The sequence below is a fragment of the Zea mays genome, chromosome 2 (genome assembly GCF_902167145.1).
Source record: "Zea mays cultivar B73 chromosome 2, Zm-B73-REFERENCE-NAM-5.0, whole genome shotgun sequence".
NCBI classification, from domain to species: domain Eukaryota; kingdom Viridiplantae; phylum Streptophyta; class Magnoliopsida; order Poales; family Poaceae; genus Zea; species Zea mays.
The window spans coordinates 38,953,766-38,970,343 of record NC_050097.1 but is presented as its reverse complement, the minus strand read 5'-3'; the positions used below and the strand labels follow the sequence as shown (position 1 = coordinate 38,970,343).

Here is a 16,578-nt window from a genome sequence, read left to right as displayed (position 1 = left end):
ATATTGTAGAAGAAAATAGAATTATGTCCATCAAGGGAAAAGAAAATAGCGTTATGTCTCCCTCGTTGTCACTTGCAAAAAAAAAACCGCAAGAATTTCGCGGGAATCAGTCTCGCATATCCGGAGCATAGCTTAGCATGCATCCAACGCCCTTGAACAATGCGGTCTTCGCTGTCCGCCCGTCAACCGCTATTCTATTCATCAAAAGAAAAACTGAAAGTGCCGACCAAGGCAACATGAAATGGTTGTTTGGTTTACTTGGCGCGCATTATTGCCTGCCCCCATCGTGTAAACTACTGCTAGTAGTAGTACTTGATCAGGATTATCCTTGCCAGCTCGGCTCGGCCGGCTCCCCGCTGTTACGTTTCTTATTTAGTTCGGGGCGTATGGGATGAGTCGATCGGCCTCGGCCCTCACGCTTCTTATTTGTGGCCGTCGTCTTGGACGGCGATGGCTTGGCTTCGTCTCCTCTGTTTGTTTCTATGCGGGCGGCTCGTGGCTGCATCCAGAGGCTTTTCCGTGTGCTCTACTAGCTTGCACCGGTTTGGAATTTGGGTTCAGGGGCCTCGCAAGCGACAATGCAGGCTGGTTTTGTATTTGGATCTTTCTTTTTGCAGTTTGTATGTTGGAGCATCTCCGGTAATTCCTAAAGGCGTCATTTTGTACGTCCGCTTGTTTTCCAAGTGACTGGAAAAAAGAAAGAAAAGCATATTTGTTCGATTTATTGACGAGCCGCTAGTGTTCCATGGATGTTGATGATGTGGTCAGCCAGGAACCATATATATTGATGTTGATGCCATTACATTACGCGCTGTGGATAAATGGTGGTGATGTAAAGACACATGTGGTGTTGCTGTCCCGGCCGTCTGGAACTCATTTCTACGGTGCTCAACAAATGGTGGTGATATATAACACAGAAGAAATTGCACTGGAGGCACAATATTGGTGAAAATACGCCCTAGTCAATGGGATGGAGGCACAGACAGCCATCTGGTTTTACATCCCAGATTTCACCATATTTGTCTGCTCAACAAATGTGCATGGCAAACATCCATCTGGTTTACATCCCAGATTTTATCTCTGGGCTCCTCTGGTTTGGTCATATGTGCTGGGGGGATATGGTGCTGCCGGTGGTGGTGGAGGAGGAGGTGCTTGCGCTGCATTTGCAGTGCCACTGCTCGGCTGAACTTGCCCAGTAGGATATCCAGCACTACCAACTGCCCCATACTGGCCTCCTGCGGCGTTCGTAGCTGCACCGCTGCTTGTTGGCTGCGGAGGTGCAGCATAGGAATAGTTGGGCACTGCACTTTGCGCGTAGCCTGCAACTGGATAGCCAGAGTAACCTGCATATGCATAAGCCGTGCCAGCATCATAAGCATAGTTGTATGCTCCAGCCTGAGCACCCTGCTGATATGCCCCATCCTGGGCTCCCTGCTGATATGCCCCATCCTGGGCTCCCTGCTGATATGCCCCAGCCTGGGCCCCCTGCTGATATGCCCCAGACTGGGCCCCCTGCTGATATGCCCCAGCCTGGGCTCCCTGCTGATATGCCCCAGCCTGAGCACCCTGCTGATATGCCCCAGCCTGGGCTCCCTGCTGATATGCCCCAGCCTGGGCTCCCTGCTGATATGCCCCAGCCTGAGCCCCCTGCTGATATGCCCCATCCTGGCCCCCCTGCTGATATGCCCCAGCCTGGGCTCCCTGCTGATATGCCCCAGCCTGGGCTCCCTGCTGATATACCCCAGCCTGAGCACCCTGCTGATATGCCCCAGCCTGGGCTCCCTGCTGATATGCAGGGGGGTAGCTGGTATATGCACCTGCATATGAGTCTGTGGCTGCTGCTGCTGAAACCGTGGTAGCTTGAGCTGTCCCAGGCTGCGAAGCTGTCACCTGTGCACCAGCTGCATGTGCTGCTGCTTGAGCCGCAGCTGCTGCTCGTTGAGAAGAAGAAAAAATGGATGGAAATAGAATATCAGAGCTATGCAATTAAGGAGTAACATATGTACATGTATATATCTACAAAAAACATTTCAATTTCTCGTAATCTGCGTATGCAAAGGGTTTTCTCTATACACTTGAGGCCTTGAGCTACAGAGCAGATTGCTATTGTCCTATATGCTTCCCCAGCTATGATATTGAAGCCCAAAATAAAATGCTTGTGATATAAAAATTGGCGCAGAAGGGATAGGCCTAGCTCAGTGTTGAGAAGCCTTCCCACTGAGCCAAAGGTCCTAGGTTCCATAGATCCTCTCTGCAAAAATACATGAGTAAGACTTCCCTCAGATATTCCTTCCCCAGACCCCAAATCACATGGGAGGCACCAACACTGGGTCTGTCCCTTTTTTATATACAAAATTTTGGCAAAGCATAGAAAACATCTCCTCAGGTAAGTTTAAAAGAAGAAAACATAACACTCATATATCAGCTACCAAAAGCTTCCAGTTAAGCTGCACCACAAAAATCAGGTTTCCCATTTGCTAAATAAGTTGATGTTTAGTTTAGATCAATCACTTTGCTAGTGATAGATTAGTATGCGCTAAAGTGCAATAAAATCATGGACAATTTCAAAGGATTGATACGTAACTTATGCCTACCTTTCTATACTGTAGATGACACAATTATTCATTTCCACAGGAAAATATGGCTATGCGCTTTATGCTGTGTCCCAACAATGAACTATAATGGGAACCAATCAATACAATGGCACATTGTACTAAGCTGCTGACACAGAATGTGGAATGATGAATAGACTCAGCTTTTTCCTATATCCACTCATCCAAAAAATGACCATATGGCATCCAACTTGACATTTCGAAAGCAATATGTATGCAATTGTACTGTATTATTACATTAGATACGTCAGTCCTCATGACTCATACGAACTACTTATTTCATCTATTGAATAATGAATTTTTCCCTAAACCCTCAACCTGTTGGGGATCTATGGGCCATGAAACTTCTATGTGGGGACCCATATTCACCTAATCACCTTCACAGCACTCCGCACCTACTAAGACGATAAGACCGACAAATGATAATATCACACTGCAAATACTGTTGAAAATAGGGAAATCAGGATTCAATGGGAAGCCTATGAGCGAGCAGCTTTGAGATTCACACTACTAAGACAAAAACCTACCAGTCTTCACAAACTAAACACAAAAGGAATAGAAATAATACTGCTCCCATCTAAGAGTACAGCCCAGTAAGGTTCAGCTCAAAACCTAACAATTAGGGAATGAGGATAATTTGCAGGCCAACATGGTGAGGATGAGAATATTTACCTTGTGCCCGTCTTTCAGCATTTGCCACATCAACACGTAACTTCTCAGCTTGTTTGGTCATGGTTATCAAGTTCATTTCCATTGTCCGCATCTGCTCAACTTGCTTGACGTTTGTATTTTTCTCAAATTCAAACTGAGATCTTCAAACAGAAAGGGGAAACATGACTTATTATCAACACAAAGCTCAGGCAGTTGCAAAGAAAAAATGTAAAGAAGGAACATTGTCACAAACCGTAAATTATGATGCTCTTTCCGTAGCCTATCTAGCTCAGAAAGCAATTCAGGAAGGCTTTTATTGTCCCCAGAGGCAGAGAGTTTCTGTAATTCTTTAGTCACATCCTCTATCTCAAGGGTTAGCATCTGCCTTTCAGTAATAAGTCTCTTTGCCTCCATATGCATTTGGTGAAGCTCCTTGTTCACTACATTACCACTATGTATATCTACCTCCATTAATCTGATTCTCTCCAACAAATCTCTAATCTGCAAATCAGTCTCTGTCTGAACTTCACCTAGGTGGGTGCGGATCATTTGCATCTCTTTCTCCGTATCAACAATGTCCTGCCTCAAGACCACATGGCTTGATGCTAACCGCTGATTCTCCGTGATAAGCTTTTCCACTTCTGTAGTTTGCATGGCAAGCTTGTTCTCCAGCATCTCCAGTGTGGATGAAGACTGCAAAGGTGAGCGGCTAGAGAGGCTGCCTGCAGCGAAGGAACCATGGCGCATAAGAGCAGGAGCTTGGCCAGTCAGTCCATCTAGATGTCCACGATGAGCCATTATCCTGAAAATACAAAAAATGGTAGGGAATGATGAAAAAGATCAGGGTTCTAAAAAACAGCACTAAGCGCACGCTTCAGCGCGCTGAAGCGCTAACGCTTCGCTTTGGGCATAAGCGCTCCTCAAAGCGGCGAGACCGCCTTGGTGGAGCAGCAGCTGGTGGCTCCCGCTGCCCTCAGGCCGCGGGCGGCGCGGCCGTGTCAGCAGCCCGCCATCTGAACCAGGAGCCACTAGAGAGGCACGCACGCAGGGTCACCGACCGGTGTGCGGAGGACCGGAGGCGAGGGCGCGAGGCGACTGGCGAGAGGCGGGAGGGGAAGCCGCTGCCGCTGCCGCCGTCGCTGAGAGCCCGAGCCTCAGCGCCGGCGCTGCGAGGAAGATGAAGAAACAGCGGCGGCTGTGTGCGTTCGCTGGAACAATGGAAAGGTTAGGGTCTGGTGGAAATTGGGTTTCTCAAGTAATGGACTTTTAGATGGGCCTTTTTTTCTTTTTAATTTTTTATTTCTAACATCTTTTGTTCATCACACGATTCAATAATGTATCCAGGATGCTTTGAGTTCTGTGCTGGTGGCGTATTGCATGTTAAAAACTTTCATTAGTGAGTTCATAATCAAATTATGTAATCAAGAGGCTTATAAAATAATGTTTAAGGGTTATTTATAGCCTAGAATCTCATTTGTAAATAAAAACTTCAGAAAAAAATAATAAAAACCACTACTCCCACCTCCCATGTAAAAGGAGGGGTCTAACCCTAGATTCATTTGCACCCTTCTAATTATTTTTAACTCTCATTTATCATTTGTTCGGTCCAAGACCAACATTGGCGCCACCGTACCTGACGCATTAAATTTTTCTTTGAGAGATAGGATTCGCAAGCGAAAGAGAAAAGCTCATACTTTTAAATTTTTTGTAGCATGTTAGTTTGCACTACTTTCGCTTTCTACTCGTCTGCATCCGCTTCTTACCTGCTCGCACCACCATCGCTTCAACTACCTCATCAGACACTACTTTGGATGATCATAGAAATTGACCAACGAGTTAAACGGTAGAAAGCATTGCTAAAATTGACTATAGTTTAAAGTTGATGCTTTGAAAGATACCTTTCATGGTCAAATGCTATTTTGGATATGTTTGATGGATGATCACACGAACTAGCGTTGCATCATCTATAATTAAGATAACCATCTTCTTAGGGTGAATCTAGCCTATATTATCTAGCTCGTGTGACCCTAACAAACTTCAGCACCGCAATGGAGGATCAATGTTCATCATTGTGTTAACTTTGTTTGATTAATGTAATGACCTCGATGAGCTTCATGGTTGGATTTGCCATTATTCTTGCACTTCAAAATTTGTTTTATTATATCCAAAGATTTTTGTCATTCTTTAAAGACCTTCATTTTAAATATTTATGGAAAATAGTGACTTTGATGCTACAAATTTGTTTTATTTTTTCATCCTCTGTTAATCGGTCTCATAGCTAAGTGGTCTCATCGTTAAAGGTTAACGAAGGCGATCGACATAAGGCAAATGCTTCCATTAATAGTACATTAATAGAGGTGGGTACCTTACCACATCCATCATTTGATCAATTGATATAGCGGCGTAAGTTGATCACCCCTATTAATAGACTATTACCATAGCAGTGCTACTGCAAAGACGGACTCCGTTAATGACTCAACTAACATAGGTGGGCGGGCTTAGGATGCTCTACTCCACTAATCTATGGCTATAAAACCAGGTATCTAACCAACCCTCTCTTCTTCCTCTACAAGCTCACTGTTGGGGGCCTTCGGCTTCCGAAGGTCCTCAAAAACATGATTTAACAGTGTTTCTAGAGTGTAATGTGTGAACAGGTACCTTCGGACTTATATCAAAGAGGGAGAACCTCAAAAGATACGAAGGTTGGCACAGTGCCGAAGCTGTGAAGCAGGAAAGCTTCGGCATGTTCGCAGAAAAGGGAACCGACTTAAAGATGAAAAGGCCATTTAGACCTCGATAGATTGCTATGGAATTATCATCAAATGTAAAGGGCATGTATGTAATTTTGTATGGGTTGTATCCCGTGCCTATAAATAGGTGAACAGTACCCCCGTACTGTTCACGCTGACTTGGCATTCGCTTTTTGCGTCACACTTGTATTTTCATCTCCTTCCAAGCCGAAGGTACACTTATAATACAATATTGTTTCTATTTCTCTATGATAATATAACAAAGTTAAATGAATAATATCATATGAATATTCATGTTATCTTTTATGTTTCATATGCTTCGTCTTTTGTATACTGTGATGATGAAGGTTCGTCCTTCATGACCTTCGTCCGGAGATCATTATATCCCAAGGGAAATAATGCTTCAAAGGACGAAGGACTTTATCGTTTAACATTTTCTGTGTTGCCTTGTTCTTAACTCATAGCATTTGAGAACAAGTCCCCAACATTGGCGCCCACCTCCGGTGAACTCACTTCCATTTCTTGAGCTTTTCGACACCTTCGGCAAGCATCAGCTTCGTCATGCCGCCGAAGAAGGCTTCAGCACCAGGGGCTGGCACGCTGCAGCCGCTGGACCCCAATCAAGACGTCCTTTCTCTTAGAGAAGCACGAAGCCAGAAGAGGAAGGCTACCAGTCCAACACCTCCGGAGGATGATCTAGATCAGGAGATTCAAAATCTGGAAATCCTTCAGCAGCAGGTTCAACGCAGGAGGGAGAAGATGGCCAGGCTAGCTGAACTACAGAGGCAGATAGATGAAGCCTCTGAAGAAGTTCGTCATCTTGCTCAGGATGAGCAACACCGAAGACCTCAGCATCAAGACCTTCATCAGGAGGGCTTTCACAACGAAGATGACTGGTATGACAATTTCCATCATGGGAATTTTGTTTTTGATGATGCTTCTCCCCTGTCCGCTGAGTTGCAGGCTACACCTTGGCCTCCGTCCTACAAGCCGCCTCAGCTCCCCGTATTTGATGGCCATTCTGATCCGAAGCAGTTTTTGATGAGCTACGAAGCAACAGTGTCTTCGTACGGTGGCAATGCTTCAGTCATGGCCAAATCTTTCGTTATGGCTGTCAGAAGTGTTGCTCAAACCTGGTATTCCTCCCTTCGACCAGGAACGATCACTTCATGGCAGAAGCTGAAGGACTTGTTGTTAACCAGCTTTCAAGGATTTCAGACGAAGCCGGTCACTGCTCAGGCTCTGTTCCAGTGCACTCAGGACCACGAAGAATACCTTCAGGCATATGTCCGAAGGTTCTTGCGTTTGAGGGCACAGGCACCAACGGTGCCCAATGAAATTGTCATTGAGGCCATGATCAAGGGGCTTCGGCCAGGTCCGTCAGCTCAGTACTTCGCCAGGAAGCCTCCTCAAACTTTGGAGAAGCTTCTCCAGAAAATGGATGAATACATTCGGGCCGACAATGACTTTCGCCAAAGAAGGGAGGAGGCTTTCAGGTTTTCTGAAATGACCAGGGGCTTCGGAGGGAGGTTTTACCCGAGGCATGTGAGATCAATTCACAATTCTACACAAAATGATGACAGAGGAAGCCAACAGCAAAGGCCACAATGCTCCTCACAGGCCTCTGGACAACAGCAAAGCTCTCTTCGGCCACCAGCTCCAAGAGGCAGAGGCGCCAGGGGCTTCGGAGGAAGATTTGGCGATCAACCGAGAAGAATCTTTTGCTTATTCTGCGGTGAGAACAAAGGCCATACTACCAGGATGTGCCATGTTACTATACAAAAGCAAAAGGAAATAGCTGAAGCAGCAGCACAACAAGCCCAGCCGAAGCAGGTCATGCATACAGCTTCGTATCATTCGCCCTACATCCCAGAATATGTGGGCAACCATCCTGCAGTCTCTGCTGCTTCGGCAAGTCAGCCTTCAGCTTCCTGGCAACAGCCTCCGCCTCCACCTCCGTTGCAACAAGGCCAGCAGCCAGAAGGGAGCCAATATGCTCCACATCAAAGGGACTTCAGAGAACAGTCCGAAGCTCGCACGGTCAACAGCACCGTGCCAGAGTCAAAGCACATCTATTGACAAATATCCTACCTTAATAGCAATCTTTTTCATTCAGTTTTATTCTCTGTAATAAAGGACATTGTTTAGGTTTCATGTAATTAGTTTCGTTGATTTCTACAAGAAAAATATGTTTTCTTCACAGGTTTGTGACAATAAAAAGGACCTTCGGACTATCGAAAATCCTTCGAAGCAACAAAAAGTCGTTCTAAGGAACGCAGAGTAAGTCTGACGAAGTCACAAAAAGTCGTTCCGAAGGGAGCGCAGTGTAAGTTTTCTGCTCCAAAGTCGTTCCAAAAGGAATGCAGAGCATACAGCGAAAAGTCAACGCTGATACCGCCTAAGTAAAAGGCGAAGAAGCTCCAAAGACGTTCCTAAGGGAATGCAGAGCTTATACCGCCTAAGTAAAAGGCGAAGAAGCTCCAAAGACGTTCCTAAGGGAATGCAGAGCTTATACCGCCTAAGTAAAAGGCGAAGAAGCTCCAAAGACGTTCCTAAGGGAATGCAGAGCTTACAGCGAAGAATCAGTGCTGATACAAAAATATTGTGTGGGGATATGTGTGTATCTTTCGGAACAAATGTCATCTACGTAACATAACATCATCACATCATTTTGCATAGCATAAGCATCATACATCATGTTGCATATGGCACAAGAAGGGGACACAATATTGATCTTCGGAAGTATGATTTGAAAGAGTGAAAATCGTGGTCACAAGAAGGGGACACAATATTGATCTTCGGAAGTATGATTTGAAAGAGTGAAAATCGTGGTCACAAGGAGACACAATCTTCATCTTCGAAGTATAGCTTCGGAGAATTTTTTCACGAAGCTTGGATATTCTTCACGAAGCATGAAAAGAAGGGAAGGTGTTTTTTCGTCAAAGACTCAAAAAAGGTACGTATGTAAGGTTTCATGCATCGTAAAGAATTGAACCATAAAGAAAAATAAAACAAATATATTACATACAGGATTACAAGATATTACACATGTTACATTTAAAATGTTTTTACAAATAGCATCTAGTCTTCCTTAAGTACCACTTTTGCAGCTTCGTTCAACAGTCGATCGACAACTTCATCCATAATATCTTTGGCCATCTTTTTAATTTCGTCGTCCCCCTTCGGCTGTGGGCCCGAAGGCGCTTTAGTTGGATCTGAAGAACAGGACACGGCTATGCTGCTATTACAAGCGGAAAATGAGGCTTAAAACTAAAAATTACAACACAATACAAACTATCAGTCAATACCTAGTTGACCTTCGGGCTCTGTGCTCTTTTCAGCAGCCTTAGCCACCTCTCTAGCATCATGGATGCCCTTTTCACTTCTCTGAATAATTTCTCTTGCCATTTCTCGGCCACCGTTATCCCAGATATCAGTAAAAAACTTTCCACCAATTATGCTAGCTTCGGCCGAAGGATCTTTTGTATCTTCAAGGGACAAAGCAGCTTCGGACTGTGCTAAAATTTTTACATGCTCACAGCCCTTCTTCTCTAAAATGGTGGCAATCCCTCTGGCGCCAGAGAAGGCACATATATCTCCTCGGCTATTTAAAATTTCTTCGAAGGCTTCAGCTTCGTGGTCAATCCATTCAATGACACTTTCGGGATTGCCCCTCGAAAAATTTTCTTCACTTGAGAATGCGCCGACCTTGGCGAAGCTAGCCTTTAATTTTTTAACACAATCTACAGATTTATTGTAGCATTTCTTTTTGGACGAACGAAGCTCTTCAACAGTCACTTCTAGATGATCTGCCCATTGATCGCTGAGTTCACGCTTTGTTTCTTCAAGTATACGTTCTTCTTTGGCTCTGGCCAGTTGTTTCCGAAGGTCTTCAATTTCGCGTTTCTGAGCTTCAGCTTGACTTTTGAAAGCAGCTTCGTCCTCCTTTATTTTATCTATCAATGAGTATAATATTTTGTCTTTTTCGAGACCTTCGTTCCTCAGTTCAATTACTTCGGAACGAAGGTTGCTCAGGGCTATAGTACATCCTTCGTCCTCAGCATCTTTCTGTGCTCTGAGGGCATTGCTGAGTATCAGGCCCTGCAGACAGGAATATGTCTGTGTCAATAGTTTTAAACAAACGAAAAATTTTGAATTCAACAAAAATATAAGAATTCCATTTGTCGCACCTTTAAACTGTTGTAAGCTAGGCTGTCAGCCAGATCGTTCTTTGACAGCACCGAAAGTCCGTCTTCTAAAGTTGGGAATCCGAAGCTTCTGCTCATCTCCCGACAGACAGAAATTTCCTTGCTGTCGGGGAGGCAATACAAGAAATCTTCTTCTCCACTGCCATTAAATATCAACGCCCCCTTTGGATATTTCAACTTTTGGGCATAGTGTTGGGCCTCTTGTTCTTCTTTTTCTGATAATTTTTTCCCCGAAGCATGACGAAAAATATAATCACGAATTTTGGATGCTTCGGGGGTAACAACACCAGTTCCTTCAGCAAAAGTTGGCTTTATTACTTTTTCTGCCTCACTTTCCAAGGTTTTTGCCTTTGAGGGCTCTGAGGGCCCAGCTTCGGCTTCAGTATCTTGCTCTGGAGCTTTAGAACCCGAAGCTTCGACTGTTGTTTCAGGAGTGACGGCAGCCTTCTTCGGAGGGGTGCTTGAAGATTTGATCGTTTCCAGCACATCTAGCACATTAGCCATTCTCCTTCTTTTCGGAGTCACTGCTGGCACTTTTTGATTTCTTACTGTTTCAATGTTTGCCACAGGACTCAAAACTTCTGATGTTTTGGAGTCCTCGGTTGCTTCCTTTACCTCTTCCATTTTTTCTGTGAATGGCGCTTCGGCCTTCTCTTTCGTTTCTGGTAACAAAATTTTTGATTGCTCCAATTTTGCCTTCGTTGGTATTTCGGCTGTTTCTGTGACTTCTGGCAGCAAAGTTGGCTCGGCTGGTTTTTCAGCTTCGGTGGCCGAAGAAGTCTCTCCGGTAAACTCAGGCACCGAAGCTGGTTCAATATAACGCGGTCGATGCGTAAGAACCTTTATCTTCTTCCTTTTCGGTTCTGGCTCGCTAGGAGCAGCTGCAGTTTCTTCTTTTGCAGAGGTTGTATTTTTTCTCTTCTGCCTTCGAATGGGGTAGCAATAGTCAGGGTAGACAAACCCGATGGCATCAAATACCCGATTCAGCCTTTTCTTTTTTCGGCCTCCGAAGGCTGCTGACATTGCAGTATCTTCGGCCTTCGAGTATGTCCCAAGCAGCTCATCACTTAAATTGTCAATGCTTTTCAACCACTCATCATCTGGCTCAATAAATTTATCTCCAAATTTAAAAGTGTACTTAAATCTGACAAGTCCACCTTCGTCGGCCTCTTTAATGGTTTCTTGTGGCATTTCCCATTTCTCCGCAAGCGGCCACACCCTGAAGGCAATATGCTCTTGTACTAAGTCCCTTGTTCCTATAAAAGAGCAGACAACGCCGAAGGCTCTTTGGCACTCTTCGGCGGCTTCGTTCATTTCAACCTTCGGCCTCCGAAGGCCGAAGCTTTGCCAAATAGGACGCATAATTATACCTTTGATGTCTTCTCGTGCTGATAAGTCATTCTTCACATAAAACCATTCTGTCATCCAATCCCCGGGCCATCTCTTCCGAAAGGTTGGTACGGGACAGCTTGCCCCGGACCGAGAGACGAAGCTGTAGCAGCCAAAGTTGTTATGGTACTGTTCTTTGCCCCAAGGCTTTGTTTCATATAATAATTCATGAACATTACAGAAGCTTCTTGCGTCAGGCTTCAGACCTTGGCTTCTCGCGGCCCACACGAAGATATTTAGCCTTATAATTGCCTCGGGAGTAAGTTGATGAAGATAGACTTCGAAGATTTTCAACACCTCCACGACAAAGCTGCTCAAGGGGAATCGCAATCCAGCTTTCAAAAAGCTTCGATACACCACAACTTCATTTTCTTCAGGGTGTGGACAAGTTTTTTCCCCCTCGTCCGCCCTCACAATGGACAGATCCCGGAAATACCTTCCTCTCATATTAACAAGATGATTCTCTTTGATAGTTGATTTACCATAAACTGAATGGCTTGGTCGCCAGGGGCGATCTTCGGAGTCTTCGCCACCGCTGTCCACATCATAACTTTCACTGTCACCAGTATCTTCAGACAGCCCTTCCAGAATTTCCCTGGTGATCTTTTCTGTGTTGGTCTTCGACATTGCTATAAGAAACCCTAAGTTCTTCTCTTCATCAAGACTCAGCTTCATCTCAGCAGCAGCCTTCTTAGCAGCTTCAGACATCTTCGGAAACACTAAAAAACTGTTTTTAAAAGCCGAAGCTTCAAAGCTAAAAACTTAGCAGATCACAGTGCACAAGAGCTAAAAAATGAGTGAGCAGGAGTGGTTGGCCAGAAAGCGTGCAAAATAAGTTTGCGGTATGGCCGTATTTATACGCTTGATGCGTTGAAAGTTGAAAGACCCCACTTGTCATTGAATGTTGCTATTCTAGCAAAGGGAAGGTGTTTTTTCGGACCTTCGGCATAAAGCCTTCGTTCATATCGCAATCTGAATTTATTATTTCAAACAAATTAATATTGCGAGGGGCTACTGTTGGGGGCCTTCGGCTTCCGAAGGTCCTCAAAAACATGATTTAACAGTGTTTCTAGAGTGTAATGTGTGAACAGGTACCTTCGGACTTATATCAAAGAGGGAGAACCTCAAAAGATACGAAGGTTGGCACAGTGCCGAAGCTGTGAAGCAGGAAAGCTTCGGCATGTTCGCAGAAAAGGGAACCGACTTAAAGATGAAAAGGCCATTTAGACCTCGATAGATTGCTATGGAATTATCATCAAATGTAAAGGGCATGTATGTAATTTTGTATGGGTTGTATCCCGTGCCTATAAATAGGTGAACAGTACCCCCGTACTGTTCACGCTGACTTGGCATTCGCTTTTTGCGTCACACTTGTATTTTCATCTCCTTCCAAGCCGAAGGTACACTTATAATACAATATTGTTTCTATTTCTCTATGATAATATAACAAAGTTAAATGAATAATATCATATGAATATTCATGTTATCTTTTATGTTTCATATGCTTCGTCTTTTGTATACTGTGATGATGAAGGTTCGTCCTTCATGACCTTCGTCCGGAGATCATTATATCCCAAGGGAAATAATGCTTCAAAGGACGAAGGACTTTATCGTTTAACATTTTCTGTGTTGCCTTGTTCTTAACTCATAGCATTTGAGAACAAGTCCCCAACACTCACCTAATCATTTTGATGAGGTTGGAGCTATAAAATTCCAAAAAACGCCATGTTTTGAGGGGGTAAATTTTTTTGCTCTTGGATTACATCGTAAGAGGTTGCTATGCGCTCTCACGTCCTTATTTTTCAAGTGTTGGGTGATGTAGAATAAGATCCATGGTATGAGAGAGAGAGAGAAAACATACAATGTTCTTCATTTGTATGATTTCCATTGTAATGTTGTTATGCTTGTGTTTCTGTATGACATAGTGAACCTCCATATATTTCTTTGTAGTGGTGTTTTTGTTTGTGTTAATTATATAATATTTATAATTATATTACTTGCAACATGGTATCCATTCTGCCGATGCAACTCTCATTTTGTTGTGTCTTACTGATATATTTTTTTACATAGAAGGTTAATTGACATGAACATGTCACGATGGATGTATTAGTTATCAATGTTTTTTACGATAAATCAGTTATCAATGTTATCACAACCCTACATGGAACAAGTGATAAAGTTATTTTGGACACTACTCAAAAGCATGCTCCAAGTGTGAATTATCATGGATCATATGTTCATGTTCTCACTACAAGAACAAGCGTGTTTGAACATTAGAATGTGGTGCTATGAAATCTAATTTAATCTAGTGGGGTTTTGTCCAAGGATATATGGTATAGAAGTTTCATGGCGAAGAAGATGCAAGTGGTAAATATAGAGGAACAACATCGTACGGTGAATATGTACCATAAAGGGTGAATCTCACCATCATTAGCCAAGCACGATGTTGCTAGCGAGCATTATTTAATCACAATGGATGATTTTGTCCAAGAGGTGACCGACGACGTGAGTGACGATGATGGGGGTCTTGGTGATGCAGCCTTAGAGGACACTAAGGACGTTGGAGAAATTCATTATTTGCCTCAACAATGCTAACCTTCTATTTGGGAGCCCAATGTGACTATAGAACTTCAAAGGGATGAAAGTAGGCGGCAAAGGATCCACTTTATAAGGACTATCCAAGGCAATGGATGGTGTTGCATTTTTATCTCGAGGTGTTGATGATGAAAGCTCATTTTTTGGATGGTCTAACACTAACTTCAACGAGCTATTACGTATCCTTGGTTTCGTGCTTCCAAAGGATAACAAAGTCAGAGTAACATGGATACTGTCACCTTTTCAGATATGATACCATAGAAGGGTTCACAATAGGCGGACAAATTTTGAAGAAGAGAGTGCAACGGAAGCAGAGCTATGGTTTCTGCCAAAAACCGACAGTCGGGAATGATATACATACTAGAGTTGTGATGACGTCAACACAAGTGAAACTGCTATTAGAATAAGAGAAGGGACATTTAGTCAGGCAAACTGAGTCAGACAGAGAATATTCTTCGACACAAAAGCAGTCGGGAACATTTCGTTGGAATTCAGTTTCAGCATATAGAGAATCGAACAAAATCAGGAGTTCAATACTAGAATCAGTTCTCAAACATAGAACACGATCAAGAACTCGACGATCAGGGCAGACAAGCCAACAACTTTATTATATGAACAGGGACATCATTACATAAAAAGAATATGTTAATTACAAACAAATCCTTATAAAAAGCCCTACCACTAATGCTACTCGTACACTACATAATACTACTATTAAAGCCGGTGGCGCCCTACCACTGACGTTGCAGCCATCGCTACCCCTAGTCGTTGGCGATGTTGTTGCCCTCGTTGCTGCCACCATCGCCGCCCTTGCCACCATCTGAGAGCACCTAGAGGAGGGTGAATAGGTGATCCTGTAAAATTCAACACTAAATTTCCACAAGCTTGATTAAAACGATATTAGCGCGAGTTAATCAAGTCTATGAGGTGAGCTCTTGCGAACACAAACAATCACAGAGAGGAGCAACACAAGAGACACGTGATTTTTATCCCGTGGTTCGGCCAAGTAACACTTGCCTACTTCCACGTTGTGGTGTCCCAATGGACGAGGGTTGCACTCAACCCCTTTCAAGCGATCCAATGATCAACTTGAATACCACGACTTTCTTCCTTATAGTCTTTCTCCCGTTTGCGAGGAATCTCCACAATTTGGAGCCTCTCGCCCTTACAATTGAGATCACAAAAGGCACACAGAAGTAAGGGAGGGGAGCAACACACACAAGAGTCAAATCCGCAGCACACACACGCACACAAGCCAAGACATGAGCTCGAAACGTAGCACAGTGAGTTCACAACTCAAACGGAGCTCAAATCACTAACACAATCGATCAAATACGCGGAGGCGGAGTCTGGGAGTCTTAGAATGATTAGTGAATGCTTGGTGTTGTGCTCCATGCGCCTAGGGGTCCCTTTTATAGCCCTAAGGCAGCTAGGAGCCGTTGGAGGCCAACTTGGAAGGCCAAACTTGCCTTCTGTCGGGTGGTGCACCGGACAGTCCGGTGCACCACCGGACATTCACTATAGTCGTCCGGTACGCGATCTCCTTCCATATCTGGTGCATCCGACCGTTGGTCCTCGAGGTGCACACTGGACAGTCCGGTGTGCCCAACCGACCGTTGCTGCGGGCCACGCGTCGCCCACGGATTGCGCAACCGACCGTTGGCGCTGGCGACCGTTGGCTCACCGGACAGTCCGGTGAATTATAGCCACGTCGCCTTGTCTGTTTCCCAAGAGTGGCGAGTTCATCGTGGATGACTCACCGGACAGTCCGGTGCACCACCGGACAGTCCGGTGAATTATAGTCGTACAACTCTGTCAACTCCCGAGAGCGGCCTCTTCACTGTTGACCAGCCTAGCGCACCGGACACAGTCCGGTGCACCACCGGATAGTCCGGTGTGCCAGTTCCGAGCAGGTGTTGGCTGCTCACAGTCTTCAATTCAAATCTTCTCTTCTTGGCTTTGTTTCTAGCACTTAGATGAGCATGTTAGCACTCAAAAGCAATTCACTCAGTCTAGAAACATACCTTGTCTTTGATTTGCACTTCTTGCTCATTTAGCACATAAGAGTTCAAACCATGTGTGTTGGACACTTAATCACCAAAACAATTATAGAAATGGCCCAAAGGGCACATTTCCCTTTCAATCTCCCCCTTTATGGTGATTTATGCCAACTGAAAGTCGCCTAGAGGGGGGGGTGAATAGGACGAAACTGAAATTCTCAAAAATAATCACAACTACAAGCCGGGTTAGCGTTAGAAATATAATCGAGTCCGCGAGAGAGGGCGCAAAACAAATCGCAAGCGAATAATGAAGTGAGACACGCGGATTTGTTTTACCGAGGTTCGGTTCTCTCAAACCTACTCCCCGTTGAGG

At 44.4% G+C, this 16,578-nt stretch overlaps 1 protein-coding gene across 3 annotated transcripts; it reads right to left on the bottom strand.

The window, feature by feature from the left end:
- Nucleotides 1–759: 759 nt before the first annotated feature.
- On the bottom strand, nt 760–4,567 carry LOC542049 (transglutaminase). Of its 3 annotated transcripts, none has more exons than XM_020548007.3 (4): nt 4,322–4,567; nt 3,517–4,065; nt 3,285–3,424; nt 760–1,931 (listed from the first exon to the last, which is right to left on the bottom strand). In XM_020548007.3, exons 2-4 carry the CDS (start codon nt 4,059–4,061, stop codon nt 1,075–1,077), a joined length of 1,542 nt encoding a protein of 513 aa, XP_020403596.1. In that variant the 5' UTR covers nt 4,062–4,065; nt 4,322–4,567; the 3' UTR covers nt 760–1,074. The 3 variants fall into 3 exon arrangements, with proteins under 3 accessions (XP_020403596.1, XP_035820914.1, NP_001105158.2); XM_035965021.1 differs by having other exon boundaries at nt 4,308–4,497; NM_001111688.2 differs by having other exon boundaries at nt 898–1,931; nt 3,517–4,478.
- Nucleotides 4,568–16,578: the final 12,011 nt, after the last annotated feature.

What these genes read in the sequence shown, in the direction of transcription:
- LOC542049 (XM_020548007.3), bottom strand. Translation starts at nt 4,061, where the DNA reads ATGGCTCATCGTGGACATCTAGATGGACTGACTGGCCAAGCTCCTGCT. An exon ending in AAAGAGCATCATAATTTACG is followed by an intron (nt 3,425 to 3,516) that starts GTTTGTGACAAT and finishes TTCTGTTTGAAG; the next exon opens with ATCTCAGTTTGAATTTGAGA. An exon ending in TGCTGAAAGACGGGCACAAG is followed by an intron (nt 1,932 to 3,284) that starts GTAAATATTCTC and finishes CTCAACGAGCAG; the next exon opens with CAGCTGCGGCTCAAGCAGCA.